This window comes from Epinephelus moara, chromosome 5, assembly GCF_006386435.1.
Source record: "Epinephelus moara isolate mb chromosome 5, YSFRI_EMoa_1.0, whole genome shotgun sequence".
NCBI lineage: Eukaryota > Metazoa > Chordata > Actinopteri > Perciformes > Serranidae > Epinephelus > Epinephelus moara.
Genome location: NC_065510.1, coordinates 40,896,214 through 40,917,261, shown reverse-complemented (window position 1 = coordinate 40,917,261; position 21,048 = coordinate 40,896,214). Strand labels below are relative to the sequence as shown.

Sequence of the window (21,048 nt, the reverse complement as noted above, 5' to 3'; positions counted from 1 at the left end):
AGCCACACCCTCTGCAATATTCATTGCCTTATAGAAGCTCAGTTTTAGTAAGTTTTCCAACTTTTGCCAAGAGGGAACTTTAGATATTGGTCCCTAGATTATGTTCACCGAGTTTCATGCAGATCGGTCAAACTTCCTAGGAAGAGATCGATTTTAAGTGTTTTTCACAAAATTCAAAATGGCAGAAAATCTGTATGACAGGAAGTTATGGGTTCTTGAGGCAAATTTGTTCCTCATGAGGAGAGGCATCTCTGTGCAAAGTTTCATGTCTCTACGACATACGGGGCATGAGATATTTCAATCGGTTGCTATAGCGCCCCCCTTTGGCCAATTGATGTAATATTGCTTCATTCGCATCCTCCCATGACCCTCTACCACCGTGCCAAATTTCACATGGATTGACCAAGTCAGTGAGGAGAAAAACGTGGAACAGACACACAGACACACAGACAGAGTTTTCATCATTATATAGTAAGATTGCAAATACGAGTTATACTATTGGTTGCTGACTAAAATAATAAATAGATTTTTCAGTCCACAAGATCTAGTTACCACAATAAAATGACTGAAGTGAGATAAACAGACTAAAATTGTGATCTTATTAGATTAAAACAAATGTTGAGAATGTTTTTCCTAAATTTGCTGTTGAAAAGAGTAATGTATTGCAATAAATGTTATTGCAATACTCAGCATATCGCTGATAACGTTGTATCGAAGAACATCTGGTCATTTCTCACTTCATATGTTTTCAGAAACATATTTTAGCTTACCTTCTAACTAGAACTTAAGATTGTTTGGCACCAGCCGGCCACCATAATGTTTTCAGACGGGCAACTTGTATTACATCACCCCCTACCATGAGCCTTTCTTGGTCCAGTGCAGCAGCACAGTGTATTCTGGTTGTAGGTGTAGGTTCAGGTTTCTAGTCATGTGTAAAGAATTTCAATGAAATTCTTGTGCTCAGTGGCATTCCCAGCCTACACAAAGGGCACCCTTCCCCTTCTCCCATTAACAAAAAAAAGAAAAAAAAATACATAGTGTATGCAATCTACAGGCAACAATGTGCAGTGCATATGAATGCATGAACTGTTCAGCAACCTAACTGCCTGAGGAAAGAAGCTATTACTGAGACAGGTGGTGTGTGATTTGATGCTCCAGTGATGTTTTTTCGATGGAAGGAGTGAGAACAGAGCATGAGCGGGATGGCAGGTGTCCTTAATGATGTTTTGGACTTTACTTTTGCGATGTGTGGTGTAAATGTCATGAAGCTGTGGGAAGTGTTTTCTACCTCTTGAGCAAAAGCGAATGCCACAGCCCTTTTTCTCTGGTCATGTAGCAACAATTTCAAAAGTATTTGTGTCTTTCTACTGCATGGACAGCCAAGTTTTATGGAAAAAAAAAAATATATATATATATATGTATATATATATATATATATATACATATCTCCAGCAGTGAAATAGTTCTTAAAGTTAAAGCTGTTTCCTGAGGTTGGACACAACCTTTAGAGTGTACAGGGGCCCAATGAATTTCTGTACTTTTAATCCCTTGCTCTCTTTTTTCTCACTTCCTCAGCATCTTGCAGCCAGACATGGGGAAAAAGTCCAAGTACAAGACATCAGTGAAGAAAAAGACTCTCAACCCCGAATTCAATGAGGTACAACTTGTCTCCTGCTCTGCAAATAACCACAGTACACCTGGCAGCATCTTGCTGTACTGAGCTCAAGATGTTCTGTGGTGTGTCTGAGGTTTGGATGAGCGTTGCAATTAAGTATACCGTTTTAGACTTACTTCAAATCTGACATGCCTTCCTTGAATGTTTTCTCACCATCAATCTGCATGTTTCTACTGAAAATGAACTAAATTACTAATTCAGTTCCTTTCAACTCTCGTGTTAATGACTCACTGATATAAATATGCTCTTGTGTGCACCACCTGCATAGGAGTTTTCATACGAAGTAACCCTGGACCAGCTGGCGAAGAAAACCCTGGAGATCTCTGTGTGGGACTATGACTTGGGAATGAGCAACGACTTCATAGGTAGGCTGAGAAAAAGCTGATGTATGGAGGGGAGGGGTGGAGAGGGAAGCTGCGGCAGCAAAGTAGATGACTGTACAAGAGTGTTTGAATGAAAGCGACGCGATTGCAGAAAACATAAAAACCAGGCCGAGCGTGGGTGGAGAGAAAAGTAAAAAAAAAAAAAAAAAGAAAGAAAGAAAATGCGGAGATGAGGGGTAATTATGAGGCTTGAGGAGAACGATTTGAGCAAGCCAAGGCGAGTTTGAGTGGAAAAGGAAATGGAGATGCTTTAGAAATCAAAAAGGATCCCCATCCTTCGTGGACTTGGCAAATCAGATTGCTGCTGCTTCGTCAGAATGCTTAACAGCTTTGGCATGGCCTGATGTGTATATCACAGCAATGGAACACATGGGAGCTTAGGGAGTGATGGGGAAGTAGTGGGGAGGCACAGTCAGAATGGATTACCACCCTGTGAGCTTGGAGGCCTTCAGATCAAAGCGTTTTACTCTGTCTAATGTGTGTGTGTGTGCATGTTTGCCTGTGTGTGTATGTATGTGTCTGTGTGTGTGTGTGCACATGAGTGTGAGGCCGTGGGTGGGTTGTTGGGAGACACCCAGTGTAAAGATAAGCACAGTGAGTTATTAGCCCTGCTGGGAGAAAAGGCCATCAGTCTAACATACAGCCCCAGATAACGGCCATTCCCCTGACCATTATCATTACAGGTCTGCTAGCATGCCAGTTATGTTAATTGGGGCTGGGAGAAAAATTACATAGCAACACAGAAAAATGGAGAAAGAGATCTGATAAAGAGGCAAGCGAACATAGTCCCAGTCACTTGTGTAAGAGTGAGAGCAGTAAGAAGCGGGCTAATAGGCTTGGCAGAAGATATAGGGGCTGTCACCTGGTAAAAGGTGAGATTTCAGAGATACATGGAGGAGAAAACTCGACAATGAGGGAATAAATTTGAGGGCAAACGTACACAAAAAAACACAGGCAATAAATCAAGTGGATGACTTGTTGGAAAGATCGATACACAAGGAGAGATGGGAAATTTCATCCTCACCATGAATCATTCTCAACCTCTGATTCTGAGTGAGCCACGTTGTGTTTCACAATGTCTATTTCATTTTGTAAAATTTGGCAGAAAACATGAGACAACAGCTGAAGAAACTGAAGAGACACTATGGCCCAATCCCATATCTCATTTCCGCCCCTACCCCTACCCCTCTTTTTCGAGTGCCCCCTACCCCTTGCAACGAAGTTACAAGGGGTAGGGGTTGAAATATTCCCCTATGAAATGGGACAACCCTTCATACCCGGAAACGTCATCATTAGTCGTCAGTGACGTCATAAAAAGATGCGACGAGTATGTTGCCGGGGAAACCTCACAACTAGCGAATTTTTTTTGTTATGTTTGTTAGAACAAATGTATATAATACATTGAAACGACATTTCCGATGGTTATCATAGTCTTTAAATCTTTAGTTACGAAGAAAATACTTACATTTATGGTTTTCTTTCATTGCCTCTGAAGCCTTCCCTGCCATCTTGCCGGTGATTCACAAGGCATTCTGGGAGATTTCTCGTAGCACTCGCTTTGAAGTGTGCCTCTGAAAAAACTCCGTTTGGAGGGCCATATAGCCCTAGCTCTCCGCCCTTCCCCTCTGCCTCAATGAGAATCGGGACATCCCTACCCCTATGCGTGAACACGTGAAACGGAGGGGTAGGGGCAAGTGGTAGGGTTAAGGGGTGTATTGGGATTGGGCCTATAGATATAGATATACAAGTCTTTAAAGGTGATGTGTGTACGATTTGGGGGAATTTGGTGGCATGTAGCAGTAAATTGCAGATTGCAACCAGCAAAAACTTCTGCTGTCCAGAATTCCTTCACTGTTTATTGTTCAGAAGTTTATAATGGGGGCCAAATTATCTACAGAAGTCTCTTTTTCTCCCGAAAAAACAGACCAGGCAATAAAATTAGCTAAAAACACTGAACAAAGCAGTTTCACGTTACAGATCAGTACTTCTCCAACGCTATTCAGCATAACAAGGCTCACCCAATACAAGATACAACATGGCAATCTCCATAAACAAAGACCTGCTCCCTATGGAAATACAAATGGCTTCTTAGAAGGAGAACACAACAATTCACATTTTCAGGTGATTATACACTAAAGAAAACATACTTTAATATTATATTCAATTTCTGCCAATTTATCCTCCTAAATCCTACACACTGGTCCTTAAAGTCTTTTGGTGGAAGAAAAGTCTCATGTCAATTGAGACAAGTTCATATCAAGTCTTAGGAAAGGGTTAGTTGATCTGATACCCAAAATCAGTATGTGTGCTGATAAGCAGGTGAGTTATTGGGCAAGATGCGACTGATCCAGTTAAATACAGTTTATTACGGAAGCCCTGAGAAGCGAGGTCAAAATTTTTTCAACTGAATCCTGCCTGCACAGGCTGTTCTCATAAAGTGTATGTTTTTCTACAAAAAGTAATGCATCCAAATTCATACATATCCCACGTAATCATGAGCCAGTAATTCATGCACAACCCACGTATTTGAAAGGCTGTGGTCATGTGACTAGTGTGCTGATGGGAGTAAACAAGAGAGCAGTCCTTAGCAGTCTGTGAGGAGACAGGTTGGGGTCGTGGATGGGTCACAAAACCATGGTCTTTCCTCCCGGGACTTTCCCCAGGAGACACTTGTTTAGAACCACGTGAACTCTGAGTGAACCTTGAGTGATTTTAAGGTACATCCTCACCATGTTTCTTTTCCTTAACGTAACCACTGTAACTTTACTTGCCCAAACCTTACCTCCGTAACTTTACATAAATTGCGTAAAAAGCCATCAGGGCACAATACAGAAAAAGAAAAAAAGGAATAATTTTTGCTTCGCAAAGTTGTTCATTTGTGTTGATTTCCCATTAGCTCTTGTTCTTTTTTGTAATATTAACAATAAATATAAAAGTTAATACATTGTTTTGAAGGCATCCTGACATGTGGACCAGGAATTCTTTTCACAATATTAAAAATTCATTCTGTAATGCTATTATTTCTTTGTCATCCTCTATGGTCCTATTATGCATGAACAACACTACACTGCCTCCATGATCTCCGTTGGTAATGCTCTGTTTTGTCCACATCCATAAGTTTTCAGAAAGCATGCTCAAGTACAAATGCAATGAACGCAGACTATAGACAAAAGGTTCCATCCATCTCTTTGTTCATATCTAATGAGGAGCATAAATGAGCCCTTAGAGTGAAAAGTCAAAATCCTACATACTTTCTCACCGACGCACTCCTGGCCTATCGCTGGGCGAAGTAGGGATGTTTGTTAGACTGTTGGTTTTTAGAAAGTTGCTAAAATGGTCAGACACAATGATTGATGAACCAACGAGCACTTTGTCTGAAGCATATGCCTTCCAGTCTACAGTTGTGCTGGATATTTAGTTCACACATTCTTGTGCATCTGCTGGTTGGGTCGAATGAGGCAGATGTGCAGCGGAGGACAATGTTGTGAGGGGTAAAAATAAGCAGACAGAGAACAGGGTCGAACCTGTGCAAATGTTGCTGCACACCTGCTCGCCAGTCTGAGTGTCAGCCTCACCCTTGTCTGTGCCATCTCCTCCGGCTCTGGTTCCTCATCCTTCTTCTGTCCCCAAACGCATGTCAGGATGGTTGACCGTTTGTCATTGGCAACCCGCAGGCTCAGACAACACTCCATCGATCTCTGTTCGGAGGTGGTGGGAGTGTTGTGGGGGCGGAGGTGACTAAGTGATGTGCGTGATTATGCCATCGAAACTCTGTCAACAGGTTTCGAACTTCTCTCTGAGTCCTGTGTGAAAGGACAGGGAGGGAGGATACAAGATAGGAAACACTTAAAGGCTGCCTTTTTCCTCCCAGAAGCAGCATCTCAAGGCAGCATTTAATACTGGGCTCAGATGAGTTGCAGATCAACAATCAAGCCTCGTTTGCTCGCGGCCATCATTTTCCAAGGCGCTGTTAGAAGGCAGCATTGCCAAAATACCGTGTTTAAAACTTCACGCTCCATTAACTGTGCAATCACAGCCAAGGGAATGGCTTTGTAATAACCTCGGTGTGACAACTGCCTGCATCTCTCTGGCTTACGGTCTGCCTCTCCACCAACGCCTCCGTCACCTCCGCTCACTTTCACCTGAGTCATTTCCTGCTTCTATGCATATTTATTCCCTCCATGCTCTTTCAATAAATCTTTCGTTATCTCAATCTCTCTGTCTTGTAATTCCCCAGCTAGCAGCCTATTTCTCTCTCTCTCTCTGCCTGGAGGACTTTGTCTCAAATGTCTTTTTACTTCCGTCTTTTCTCCCATGTCTGTCTACTCATCAAATAATAATCATCTTTATTGGCATGAATGTAGGCTACATTATTGCCAAAGCAACTACATTACTGAGTATTAGATTTTAACAAGAAGACAAAATGTCTGTAAGGCTGTCCCCTTGTTTGTTGTTGTTTTCTAATGTCACCAGTGGTGGAAAGTAACTACATTTACTTAAGCATTGCTCTTCATTTTTGAGATACTTGTTCCTTACTTGATTAGTTACATTTTACACCACTTTTTATTTTCTTCTTGATTAAATTTATGAGGGAAATAATGTACTTTTTATCTGGCACCTATAGTTACTTTTCAAGATCAGGTTTTACTTAAAAATACATGATAAGCTTATAAGATTAAATAAAACAGACTCTAGCTGGAGCCCCTTGTCACATTTTACATGTCTATCAGTTGTTAGCAGTTCCACTGAAAATGTCTCATATGGTGTCATTTAAAGCATCATCATGACAATGTATCAAATGAAAATGTGAGAAGGAGTTCTCTAATGTGCTGACAGAGAATTATCACCCTAATCGGCAGCTCCTCTCGGCTTTACAGAGGTTTATAGTGAGTTTCAGCTCATTGTTTAGCTGTGCGGCTGCAACTTTGCCATTTTGCTTAACTTTAACTGCTGTCATGGCATTGTTTTCTCCCTAAAAAAAGCTCTCAAAAGCTCTCAACACTGTGCACTGTCTGCTCAGCAAACAGCAGACAGATTAAGTTAAAGATTGTCTGGTGAACTGAGTGGAGCATTTAGCAGCTAAAAAGACAGATATTTCCCTCAGGAGTTGGAGGAGACCAAAAACAGAGCTGAAAGAGAATGAATGTTGACTTTACATTAACCAGGTGGCCAGAAACACAATTGACCTATGGCTAAGCCACGCCCCCCTCCACTCACTCAGACAAAATATCAACATTCAGTGACCGACGCTATGGCAGGTGTCACAGTACATTCGCAGGAGGCAATTGATGATTTTTGGAGACATAACGATCAGATTTTGGTGCATCAAAGTGCCACTGCAGTTAAGGTTTTTGGCTCAGAATATGAGAAAAGGATAACGGCCTTTTTATCATCTTTACCAAGAGTGTCTCTCCGTTAGTTTGGTGCTACAGTATTTACATTGAATCATTCAGCATAACGTTTGTCAACCTTTGTTATCTCTGCCATTACAGATAAGTTAATGAAGCTAAGCTCCAGAAGTTAACGTTAGCTTAACTAGAGCCCTTTGGACAACAGCTAACAATGATGTACGATCACCAAAGTACAAAACTAGAACAAAATAGGCTAATGAACTCCCAGCAAACAAGGTGACATGATGAACAACGCAGCTAGGAGCTAACGTTAGGCTAACTTTAGCTAACGTTAGCTAGAGATGTTAAAGATAACTTTATATTTCTTTCCAGCAAAGTGACAATATGTTGCCTCAAACACAATGTTGACTTACCTTAGAACAGATGTAGACATCCTTGTTAATCTTATTCACGTTGAGTTAATGTTGTGGTCTAACGTTACCGCACAACTTTATCCAAAAGAGACATGTTTCTCGGTTGAGATGTGGTTTAAAGTATAAAAAATACACCTCATCGCCCAGCCTCTCAGGATACCTTGTGTCGGAGTTGCATGTACCCCATGCACACCGTTTGACCATTTTTAAACTTCAAATCTCAGAAAAAGCTCATAAATCTGAACGAAACTGACTTTTTGTAATGTATTTCAATGAACGTCCAGGCAGAGAATGTCCGAGTGTATGGGAATGGCTATACGCACTGTGATTGGCTCATCGCGTTTGAGGGCGGGGCTTAGCCATAGGTCAATTCCAAATGAATGATAGCTGCTGGGTGTGTAAGTAAGTAAGTTCAGTGTCAGTGTTGTGTTCCAACCCAATCGCCAGAAAAAAATATTGGCATTGTATGTTCTGCAAAACACTGATATGTTATATTTGCACGTCATTATGTTGCAGATATGTTGAAACTGTACATTTACATTTTAGCAACGCTATGGTTAACGTGTGGTTAGGTTTAAGCACAAAAACCACTTGGTTATGGACATGGTAAGGAAAATATCATGTTTTTGCTCAAAGCACTCTGTTTGGGGGGCAAAATCTCGGAAAACAGTGATGTCTCAATAAAAACCAACTGAAATGTATGAAATGTGCAAATTTATCATACAGTACACATACAATACCAACATTTTTTTCTGGTGACTAGGGTGTGTGTTAACAACTTTTTTCTGTCTCCCCCAAGTGACCAAGAAAAAAAAAAGAAAGAAAAATCATAATTTAAATTTTCTCCATTTTTAAGGGCCTAACATCCCCTCACATTTTACCAAAAAAGCATGAATAGGGACAAAGAGGAAAGTGTAGACAAAAATCTAAAAAAAAAAAAAAAACAGCAGAATTTGGAAATACAGGCTCTTCCTGCAGCTCACCTCTGTCTGTCCTAAGGCCCTCCCAGCAGATGACCACAGACATATGCACGCCCTTCATACAGTAACCCAGTGTTTCCCCATGCATTGGTTTATTTAGTCTTATTTTATTGTAGCGTTGTACACGACACATTCGCTCAGTCCCTCCTTGCCCGACTCTCTCCCTCTTATCAGACCACAAATGAGAAAAGAATGAACTAGCAAACCACCCAATGGACCCTCTGCCTCACTCCCCTTCACTATGGAATACTTCCCCAGGAGGAAAGTGGGTGGTAGCTCCAGACCTCCAGACCCAGGCAGCAACAGAAAGTTTGCTGATCCGGCGGGGTTGGGATTTGCGCTGGTTGTTTGCTGTGGCCGCTGACAGGAGGTGCATCTCTGGAGCTGCTTCACGCTCTCCTCCCTCTGAAGTGGTCTGTTGCGGAGGGCAGTGAGGCAAAGAACACTCTGTGATTCAAGGCTCCAGCTAACGTTAGCTACATAAACATGAACTTGAAGCTGCAGCTATGAGCCTTTAGTTCCTGTCAGCAGAGGGCTAATTTCCATCCCTGAAATGCTTCGCTGATAGCACGTGTTTTATTGCAGTTTTTTTCTCTTTTAGACTCTCTTTTTGATAAGTTTGTCTTCCTTTTTTGGGTTGATCTGCAGTGTAGGCAGTTATTGCCAATGCTGGAATAGTAACTTTCTCTGCAGGATTCTCTGGCACTGAATCAGACTTTTACCAAAGGGACGTGACCGCACATCTGCATTTGTAGAGCAGCCAGTAGGAACGCCCTCTCTCTGAAATGACCTGTGATTGGCAAAAGTCTCCTGCCACGGGCTAGATTTTCTAAAGCCTAAATACAGAGCCAAGAGAGGGTGCAGAGTTTAGTTTTCTCGCAGTCCACTTGAACTACAGTATGGTCACAGTTTAGATTCTGCCTACCCAAGCTTTAAATAATGCAATTTATAATAATATATCAGTTCCAGCTGACACTTTCCTGCAGAAATTTTACTTGTAATGGAGTGTTTTTACATTGTTGTATTTGTACTTTGACCTAACTTAAGGATCTGAGTGCTTCCTCCACCACTGGTCTTTCATCTTTTATTCCTTTCCTTGATTCCTCCCATTTTGTTTCTCCTTTCATCACCCACCAAAAGAAATTTCCCATCACCTCCTTACTCTTCTCCGTTTCTGCCTCTGTGTTTACAGGCGGAGTGGAGCTGGGCATCAATGCAAGTGGACAGAGACTCAGACACTGGTTCGACTGTCTCAAAAACAAAGGGAAGAAAGTGGAGTACTGGCATACGCTCACACAGCAAGGAGCCCCGAGCAGTGACAAACCGGACTAGATCACACAAGAAATTCATGCATACACGCACACGTACACACACAAACACACACACTGGAAGATGGTTGATAACAGAGACCAAGTGAGACAGTAGTAAGAGCAAAGGATAAAACATGCAATAATAATAATAATGTTGAAACTGATCATATAACGCCAACAATTACTGCACCAAGTATTAGTATATGATATTCATACTAATATTAGTGATGGTAAAAGGTTGTAATCTGAATACTTTTTTTTTTTCAAAGGTGAACCAAATTGTGACGATGTCCTCATTAAAGTGTTAACGTAACAAAACAATACTTACAAAATTGTGCTTTAGACTTTAATGTATCGTGGAAGTCGCTCATATTCTGTCATTCAAATTTACACCTAATGAAGAGATTTGAGATTAATGTACTCAAAGTTCATTCAGTGAAAGGCGCCAAAAGTATGTGCACGCTAGTGACTCATAATGTGGTACGTAGTTAAAGAAGCAGGAATGTAATGAAAGAGTGATTCTGTACTGAGAAGAAGTTTCTATTTTAGTGGTTGTTGATCTGATGCAAAACAACACACCGTATTATAAAGCACAAAATGATCCATATGGTGGATTTGTACCTTTACCGTTTCAGTGTTCTTGTTCTTATGTCTTTCATTGTCTTTAAGTGACAGTGGCTTTCTATACACCTTCATACCAGACATTAACGTGTCAGTGTGTGCGTGTGTGTGCATGAGGGCTATGAGAATATGAGTGCCTACATTTTCTGTCTGTGCAGTGTGTGCGTGTGTGTGTGTGTGTATCTGTATTCACATCACGCCCCATTCAAAATGTCTCCATCCAAGTTAAGAAGCACAGAGCGAGGTGAGAAGAAATATTAACAAAGGACAAGAAAGACATGAGAGAAATCCTACGCCGCCGCAGGCCTCAGTGGTGTGAGTGCTCCTGGCTGGGGGACACTGACAAGCTGTCAATCGTGTGTGCCAGAACCTTTGCCATCAATGTCTCCCATTACCAGCCAGTCATAGTGCAACTTTCAGGATGGATTTTATCTTGATTGTAACCTCTGACCGCTCTTTTTAAGCTTTCCTGATGAAAGGATGAATGGATATACAGATATTGCTTTTTGGAGGTGCCGTTTGTAGCTTCATTTCACTGCAGCTTTTCAGATTTCAATAGGACCCAAGCAGGTTTTACCTCAGTGACTCCAATTCTGCTCCAACAGAGTCACAGATGATGCAATATTTTCTCCCTGCACGGCAATATCCCAGCAGTAATGCATTAATTTGAAAATTCAGGCATTTGATTGGTCCTGTTATCAGATATATGAGAATAGGGACTCCCAATAGCCTGAAAAAAGTCCCCAATTCAACATTTTACACCCTCAGACACTGTTCTGGAGAGAATGTAAAAAGTATGTTCAAGAAATTTGGCTGAAATCTACATCAACCGTCTCAACCATAGCTCTTCTTCTTCTTCTTCTTCTTCTTCTTCTTCTTCTTCATCTTCATCTAAAGGGTGTCATTCCTGTGATCAGCGTTGCATTCATCCCATTACCTCTGACCTGTAAAATATCAGGTCTGTAGTGACACATATTTCATCCTCTGGACAAGAGACACCAGGACTATTGTGTCCATGTCTGTGACATGATGTCCACCTACATTTTAAAGGAGATAGTTCACGTCTTTTGTAGTGAGGTTGTATGTAGTACTTACCTATACTCATTGTATTACATGTCAGCTGGCATGTCTCTGGTTTGGAGAAGCAGGCTGGAGTCCAACATGAAAGCTAAGCAATGTACGGCTGTGGATGGGGGGGTCAACAACAAAATGTCTTTTAGCAACCTAAAAAAAAGTCCTTCCTAAAAAAAATCAAGTGCACACTTATATTTTCAATTTTCACTGCTTTACCTTGCCATCAGACAGTTCTTTCCTGAAGCCTAGGGTTGAGCCCAATAGTCAGAGGGAATAAATACCCAGTACGGAAAATGTACTTTTTACAAGTATTATTTAAGTAAAACGTGTCAGTGTCTGTAGTTGTGATGAAGGAGAATCATCATTTGAATAGCTGTGTTCAGTCTCTAACTCAAAAACTGTCTGAAGCTCACTTCTGTGATGTGTTATGTGTTCTGTAAATAGTTTTATAATAAATAATAAATAAAGCAACTTCTGATCAGCCAATATCAACTGCAGATGTAAATAACAAGTTCTGATTAGGCCCCACCCATTTTAAGTTAAACCCCACCCACTTCTGGTCTAAATTCTGCCCTTTCTAAGATCAAATATGGATAGATACAGATAATGGTGTACTCGCTCATCCCATCTGAAACCATCATATCCCTGTCTTCAGAGCCAGACTCCATTGAGAAAAATGGTGATTTAACAACGCATAATACAGGAGCTGCTGGTCTATCGCTGCCTCAATCAGTTAGTTTGTGTAATTGTGTGTCTTTGGCGTATAACAGGCTTAGTTCAGATTCACTAAAGTTACACAATAACACAAACCAACTAACTGACTGAGGCAGCTGTAGACCAGGGGCTCCCTATGTTCAGTGCGCAAAATTACTGTTTAATTCAATGGAGTACGGTGGCTTTGACGAGAGCACAGATGGGGACCTGACGCCGCTATTAGCTTCCCTGTCAGAACAGGCCGTCCGACGGAGAAGTACAGCAGTGAAAATACTCTCAATATAGCATACACTTAAACTGTAATAGATCTTTTTAGTTTGGACTTTTTAAGGTGGCTAAAATACGTTTTGCTGCCTCCCCCGTTTACAGCAGTACGCTGCTTAGTTTCCATATTGGTACTCCTGTCGCTTCTCCAAACACGGGGTGTGCCGACTGAGATCTACCGACTGACACACTGACAATGGATAGTTACCCCATACAACCCTACTTCAAAAAATCCGAACTATTCCTTTAACCTCAGGCAGTCAATTTCACCCTGCGTGCATGGCAGCAGGAGACAGTGGATCATCGAAGGCCAGGATCCAAGATACTGAAAAACTATGCTAGATCACCTACTGTCTAAATGCCTGCCAGAATATCAAATGTATTCCACCGGTTCATCTTTCACTACAGCTCTGGCCATACACAGGTTCACAAAAGCAAACCCACAGTCAGTCAGTGGCCTCCGGGAGTTTTTCTAACTGTTGAATCGATCCGGCTGCTCATATTCTTGGTGTCCTTCAACAACCTTGTGAATGTCTCATCGTTGACTGCAAAAAAAAAAAAAGGAAAAAAAAAGGATCCTTCAGTGGTGAATTAGGTTTAGAATAAAAAAGGGCTTGGGCATTATCAAAGCTAGGAACTAAACCATGTGGTGTAACAGGAAGCTTAAACACATTTTCAGTTAGACCTTAAATTACTTTAACAAGAGGGTTGGGCAAAGATTATTCTGTACTTTCTCTATGCACATCAGAACTCCCAGCACGTCGGCAGTGAGATAATCAAACCAAAACAACAACATTATGTTATCCAGGCATCAAAGATGCATTTTCTGGGAATACTCAGTACTTTGATTGGGGCTAGGCTGGGTGACAGTGATCTAATAGAGTTCACATTTCAGGCTGGATGGTTGCTTCTTCCTGTCTCTGGATCTGTTGGTTTTGTTTACAGTCACCAAATTTTCTGACTTGTCTATTGACCCTGCTTTGCTTCTGTAATCACTTTATTTGCAATACAGCTGCATGTTTAGCGACCATTATATCAGCGTGTATAATAGAGTGCAACCATAGCTGATCAATCTGAATGCTGATGTGTTTACAGTCTCTGCCATCAGTGTGTATTTGTTTGTGAATACGATGATTCAGGGTATTTTTTGCTCAGTTGCTTTGCTTTACCAAGCAAGCTATTGCTTTAAAAGACAAAACCTTTACTGTCACAGATTTTGACACTTCGTCTTCCTTAAAATTGATATCAGTGGGAATGATGCAGGAGGGCAGGGGCGAATGAGATGGGGAATTCACTACTGCAGTCCCTGTGTATTCACTGTCAATGTCAATCACACAGTATGGCTGCCATCCTGTGGTGGGTTTGTGTAACTACTTCGCAAAATAAAGAGAAGTCGTTTCAGTGGTCGTCTCTCTTCTTTTGAATGATCCACATTGTGCTTCATTCTTCAAAAACATAAGACAGGCAGCAGGTGTGTTGTGCTAATATGAGTTTATTCATCATCATCCTTGAAAACAATCCACATTCAGAACTGGATGTTTCTGTGAGGGTCACTGCTCACTTTAGTAACTACCTGAAGCAATACTGATAGTGAATTTATAGTGTTAAAGCACAGTAAGATCATTACATGTATTTTCCATTCTACCAGATGGGCTTTGTTTATAATATCTTTGTTTCTTTCCTGCCCTTTTGCCCATCTGTTACATCTGCACTCCCTCTCTCCGTTTCTCTCTCTCATGGGTTGGTCACTCTGCCAACAAAGAGCGGCACATTAGCCTGGTCACTCCACAGCAGCATGATGAAAGGCCGCAGGGCAGTGAAGGAAGCGTAGGAACGAGAGAAGGCCATGCTGGTGACGGCCCCGGCCTCAACTCCTTGTTCGGTCAGTGCGAGGAAGGCTCTGTGTCTGGCATCGTCCAAAGCTATCCTGTCTTCCGAGTAGAGACCACACAGGTTGGGATTCTCAAAGAGTAATGACAGTCCTGGTTGGGGGGGAAAGGGAGAGAAAAGGGCGGAGAGGTGATGGTGGGGTAAGAAAGGATTAGATACTGGGAGATAAAAGAGCAGAAGGGTATGCTTATATACAAAATGAGACTTGCTAAAAGCTAAAAGCTAAAAGCACAGTGCTTTTTTTATTTGTGGTATTTTATTTTTTCCATAGCTGAATGAGTCTGATGGACAGAAAAGAACATAAAGGCGAACAAACCTAGTTTCTTAATGAGTAAGTTCATGTCTGGCTCAACCTGCAGCTTGATTTTGGGCAGAGTGACCTCGACATGCTGAGGAGATGTTGTTTTCAGTTGTTCAATCATTTGACGCACAGCTGTGTCGGTCATCTTCTCCTCCACCTGCTGCAGGTCACTCACTTTGTTGGAGCGAGGCAGCAGGATGTAAAGACTGTTGTCACCCGTGAGAGCCAACCTCGCCACCTGTTGGCAAAATAAAAGATCCAGGTGTTACTGTGTTTCCCCCCAACACCCCCACCCCGTCTACTCTCATATAAAAAAATATTGACAGTGCAACATTGAATATATATACATAATAATGGGTCTCTCCTATTATTATTTTTTGTCTTACTTTGATTTTTAGGGGATAATCATGCACCAAATTCTGGAACAATAGTGTCCAAAATTTTGGGGGGGATGTAAACAGAAGTATCAGTCGAGTGAACGTTGATGAGGTGGGTGAAGTACTTGGTAGATGAGTAGGTTACTTAGGAGGAAGTGTGTATACTCTCCTATAAATTCCTTGAATAAATGAATGAATATTTTATTTTCGTGTCTGGACATTTAGATGACTCATCTCTCATGGGATTATTCACACACAACCAATAACAAACCCAAAATTCCAGTATGGTAACCCACCATCATCCGACAGCTCAATACATAAATAACATCCAGACATAAGCACAAACATTATCGGGCAAAAAAAAAAAAAAAGACATAAATCTCCAACAATGTATTGAGAGATATCCAACAACAAAAAAGAAACAGAAAGCACAAACAAAGCCCTATGAGTACAAGACACAATACATAAATTCAAACAAGACAAAATCTACATCTACATGAATCAGTGCCAAATACTATTTGATCCATTTCACAGACCAATAATCCGCAGTCCAAACAAAACAAAACAAAGTTGGGGTCAGTTATACCCTTTTTTTCTACTCCTATCCCACGCCCTAAAAAATACTCAGAGAATGCATGACATTATCAAAAAGATATTCACTTAAAGCCCCATCCTCCACCATTATCAAATCTAAATCAGGAATTTGACATTTTAACAATATTTGTCTTAAAAAGAATGAAGTTCATTTAATTTCCCACCTCATTCAGCTCACAATATTCAGTCTTTCATCTTCAGTCACACATTTGTACCCTCCAGTTTCAATTTACAGTGGTAATATACCATGCTTTAGCTGTGCACAGGTGATATCTTACATAAGTTATACTAATAATATTTTCCACATTTGGAGTCTCCCTTAAATAAACAGTAAGTTCTCAGTTTTGGCTTTTGCCATATTTCCTCTGCCAACGATTGTGTGCATTTAGCCCAGACCCAGTGTTTAAACTCTCCCACGTGCCCATTTACCTCCAGTTAAATATTTTACTTGCCACCCTGTTGGCTGGTAAACACCACAGCCTGTTCCACATGCAGGCTCACCATGCTCACCTCATGTCTCCCACAAATGCCAAAACAAATGAAGTCATAAAAAGATTCAAATTGTCTGATTCTGGATATGTTCATTTTTTAAAACTTTTTGTCACCCCATATTCCTGAAACATAAACATGTTTGCTACGTCTGAAATATGCAGAATATCATATATCTCTCAGCATTTTTGTTTTACCGATAAAACCTCCCAGTGGCCTACTTGCAGAGTCCGCTAGAACTGATGTCCCATCTATAACAGACATGCTTTCATCTAGAAAAAATAACAAGATACTTATATTTATCTGTAAAATTGTTTCTTACCAACACAATACTTAAAACTACTCCTTTCTATGCCTGTTTTCTGAAAATGCATAACTTGTTATTTTTTAAATGATACAGTCTACATCTTTTGCACCCTTCAGCAACACATCAGCATTTTTTTGTAGATCCTCCTCATTTTTTGACAGCAAAATAATATAATCAGCATTAAGTAAAATGTATGAAAATACATGGTCACATAATACCCCTTCCCCCAGCTGTTCTACCTCTCTTGCCAGATCATTGATAAAGACAGCAAATAATGCTGGCGATAGAACATCCCCTTGTTTAACACCAGAGGGCATGGAAAACCATTCTGTAAAATCTTCATTCACTTTTACACAGGCAGCAGGTGCCCTGTATAAGGAGTTAACAGCATCTTAGAATTTTACATCAACCCTGTTTGGTAAACCTTATATTTTAGGAGTTTAAGGTCGACACAGTCAAACCTCCTTTGAAATCTATAAAACATGCAAATGTGGGCTTATTATATTTTAATCTGTTTCTAACCACTGTGGATACGACATGAATATGAACTTTACAGGCTCTTCCCTTTGGAAAACCATTTTGCTTCTCCCCTGGTAGATTGTTTTGCTCTGAAAACTGTACAGGTCTATTAATGAAAATGGATGAAAACAATTCATATGCAGTGCTTAGTAGACTAATGTCCCAATAATTCAATGGCACCTTGGGGTCCTCTTTTAAGGATCTTGGAATAGGAGTTATAATGGATTTAAACCAAACGGAGGCCACAATACTGCACCAGTGGTAAGAAATTTATACTGTTGCCATCAAGGTGCAACCTCCAGGGCTAAAAAATGAAGTCAACACAGAAGTGCCAAAAATTGCAGTTCCTTTAATGGCCACTGGAGGCTGGCTTCAAAAGCAAGTTAATCCCCATAGATTCTCCTGTTAAAATGCCAAACTTTACAGCAGAAATAAACGTGTTTACAGCCTGGTACAAAAAGCTGTTTTGGTCTCTAAAGTTAATTTCCTCATTCATGACATCTCTACAGGGGTGAATTTTTATATAATTCACCCGTTTAAATGTAATTAAGGGTTAAAGTTATGAATAAGTAGGGGCATGGCCGCTTTGAGTGACAGGTGGTTGCCACCCGTTGACAGGTTGCTACCACAACGACGTTTGTTAGGTAACGTAACCATGGCATATCCCCAGACTCACAGAGTGTAGCTGTAGCTGTCGCTGTCGTTATTTCAGTCTGTTGTCAGTGTATCAAAGTTAAACTGTAATATTTTGGTTATGCCTAAAAATTTCTTGTTTAGTGTTTGGTTATAACATGACCCTCTGAGGGCTCGGATACTTAGTTTTTCCATTTTTGTAGAAATTATTTTAAGCCTGTTTTTTCACAAGTGAAAATTAGCATTAGCATTAGCAGATAACTATAGCTGTAAATGCACTATGCTTACCAAGGTAGCAGCTACTGTTAGGGTTAGCTCCACCTTCTATTCCAAATATGGTCACTTCTGGCTCCAAAAATCCAAGATGGTGATGGTCAGTATGCCAAATTCAAGGCTTCAAAACAGGAATCCACAAATCATGTGGTTGTCATACACTCAGTTGGCTAGTTACTCGTAGACTTTTGCCTATATTCGTTTACCCCTTGGCAAATTGGCACCATTACATGTTTGCCAAAGTAGTTATTAACAGTTACTGTTTGCAATTCAAGTATAGATTTATAGGCAGCTATCCCAGGTTTACACTGATATTGAAGAAAACTTAAAAACTTGATGATTCTCGAACAGGTTCTGAGTCATAAGAAGCATCTTTTTTCTATGATTGCTAAGCAGATTTATGGATGTTTATTCATGATGGAAATGATATTCTGAGAGACTGTAAGTCACACTGAATGTAAACAAATGTTTCATGTCTGCGTCGTCAGATTTGACTGAGCTATGATTCGAAGAAGCAGTGCGGATTTTGATGCAGTTTCCCCTTTCATCTCACACAGTATCTTTGCCTCACATCTCCCATGGTCCCCTTCTACTCTCCTCACAGTTTACAAACCTCAGCTGTACTCTGTGTGAATGGGTGGGTTAAAGTGGGTATTGGCTGTTCCTTACCTGTGCCTTCAGCTCAACTACATACATAGTAGCTGCCATGTATTTCGAATGATAGAGGATTGGCACCGACACCATATCACCATCCAGTTTTGTGAAAAATCCTTTCTGGGGTTTCATATCATACTTGACCTTCCACTGACCTGAAACACACACACACACACACACACACACACACACACACACAGTTTTTTAGTTTCCATCACTTCCACATGCGCATCCACACATTTATGCACACACATTTTACTGACCACTAAAGGAGACTGCGTTGAGCAGCATCATCTGTGTATTGGGTGATACTGAGTCAACCAAATGTTGGATCTTATTGTTGGTCTTATTTGCCACCCAGCTGTTGATCATCTGTGTGTTTTCCTCACTGGTTTCCAGCAGCCTGGTGGGCTTTGCTTCATAAAACTGGATGGACTGGTCGGTAAAGGACTCGCTCAGATTCATATCTGAGGAGGAGAATGGAGAAACCATGATGAGCTACAGAGATTGGGATCTTTTTGTATGCACTCAGAATCTCTGCATCAATCTCTTTGACTGCAGACAAGCTATTTTGTGATCTTCACACAGTGATAGTAATACTATGAGGGTTATAGTAGATCTGAGAAGCCATCTGCAAGGAGCCGGCCAACTTCTCTCTAAGCTTCTTCATCTGGAGGTGAACACAGTGGAAGTCATGAGGCACACTGACAGCCGTCTCAATGGCTCTACGGGTGTTATCCCTGGCACCTAAATGTAACAGAATGAAGAAAAGACCATTTATAGATAAACACAGGCCTAATGTACTTTAGAGTGGTATTGAAAGCTGCAAGGTATGTCTGACATTTAATTTAAGTACAGAAATACCCCTGTGACATTTTAAGGTGAAAAACATCTTTTATGTAACTTCCAAGTTATATAAATGTTCATGTTCTCTACATGTGCACAGGTTACACAGGGCTGATGTTGCTTGTTAGTCCAAAGACTTTTTAAGGATAATATTGGTGTTATTCTATATTTTTCTTAAGGCCTTTGCACACAATGTCCAAAATTGTTGCACGTAAAATCAATACAACCTCACCTATTACATTTACACACTGACTCCGAAACTTGTGTGCAAAGGCCTTTATTGTCAACATATTCTATGAAAAGGAAAACAAACAATGCGTTGATCTGTCCCCTCAAGACCTACTCTTCCTTTCTGTAGCTATCAGCCCTAAGCCCAGCTGTTCCTATACTGAAGGTGGACCTGTAACGACCCAATCATCAGAAAAAATGTTGGCATCCTACAGTTCTGCAAACCACAGATACATTACATTTGCATTTTATGTAGCAGAGACACTGAAACTTTATGTTTTAACAACACAGTGGTTAATGTGTGGTTAGGTTTGGGCAGAACCACTGATCATGTTTGGATCCCTGCAAGAAACCCAGCGATGTCTTGGTAAAAACAACTGTTTTTGTGGCACTATCCCCACTGGAAAAACTAACCTGATCTCACTTTGACATTGTGGAATACTCACACTTGGTCAGTGACTTCTGGTGTCAGACACAGACAAAAAAAAGAAAAAGAAAAAGTCCTTTCACCTCGGCATGCTGCTACGTCACTTTAGAAACATTGATATCATACATATGAAACATGCAAATGTGACATATTCGTGGTTTGCAGAAACATGCTATGCCAACATTTTCTTCTAGCGACAGGGCTGCCTATAAATGTTTGACAAAACATTGCAAATATATACTTTCATTTTTTTTAGGCTAAATCATTTGCTAAAACAGCAATATACTGTTGTTTTTAGCAAACATGTTTCAAACCGGAGGAAATGGTGTTGGGGACTATTTTCAGCGGTGTATTAGGTGGTATTTCTGGCGGGATATGGGGTGCTGTTGGTAAAGTGGCTGGCACTGAAATAAACAGCAACATTTTGCCACATTTAACTTCGAACAACGTTTAAAAAAGTGGTGTGAATTTTTAAAGTCACTTTTTACCACATTTACAGCAATATTTGAAATATGTTAAGTATAATGTCACAGTTAAATCTAAATCTGAATGTTAAATGTAAAATCTAAATCTAAGCACTCTAGTTTCGCAGACCGGGCGAGGCGGGGGCGCACCTGTGCTTCGCCAACTGGGTGTGGCCAGGCGGATTTTGCAAGTTTGGCACACCGTGCGCCTGGCGCAGCTACTCCTCTTTCCCACCTCCGTCCCTCCTACCTGCGCAAGTC

The 21,048-nt window shown here is 40.8% G+C and overlaps 2 protein-coding genes across 4 annotated transcripts in view; one reads left to right on the top strand and one right to left on the bottom strand.

The window, feature by feature from the left end:
- Positions 1-14,133, top strand: part of doc2d (double C2-like domains, delta) — a 58,367-nt gene extending 44,234 nt beyond the window's left edge. The window contains exons 8-10 of the mRNA XM_050043399.1: positions 1,576-1,657; positions 1,944-2,040; positions 9,995-14,133. Of these exons, the coding sequence (XP_049899356.1) occupies positions 1,576-1,657; positions 1,944-2,040; positions 9,995-10,134 (319 nt within the window). The 3' untranslated portion in view covers positions 10,135-14,133. The remainder of the gene's footprint in view (positions 1-1,575; positions 1,658-1,943; positions 2,041-9,994) is intronic.
- Positions 14,134-14,259: 126 nt separating this feature from the next.
- Positions 14,260-21,048, bottom strand: part of serping1 (serpin peptidase inhibitor, clade G (C1 inhibitor), member 1) — a 14,339-nt gene continuing 7,550 nt past the window's right edge. For all 3 annotated transcript variants that reach the window (XM_050043398.1, XM_050043396.1, XM_050043397.1), the window contains exons 7-11: positions 19,423-19,569; positions 19,086-19,289; positions 18,838-18,977; positions 14,992-15,214; positions 14,260-14,767 (exon numbers count right to left, since the gene is read on the bottom strand). In XM_050043398.1, coding sequence (XP_049899355.1) covers positions 14,520-14,767; positions 14,992-15,214; positions 18,838-18,977; positions 19,086-19,289; positions 19,423-19,569 — 962 coding nt within the window. In that variant the 3' untranslated portion in view covers positions 14,260-14,519. The remainder of the gene's footprint in view (positions 14,768-14,991; positions 15,215-18,837; positions 18,978-19,085; positions 19,290-19,422; positions 19,570-21,048) is intronic.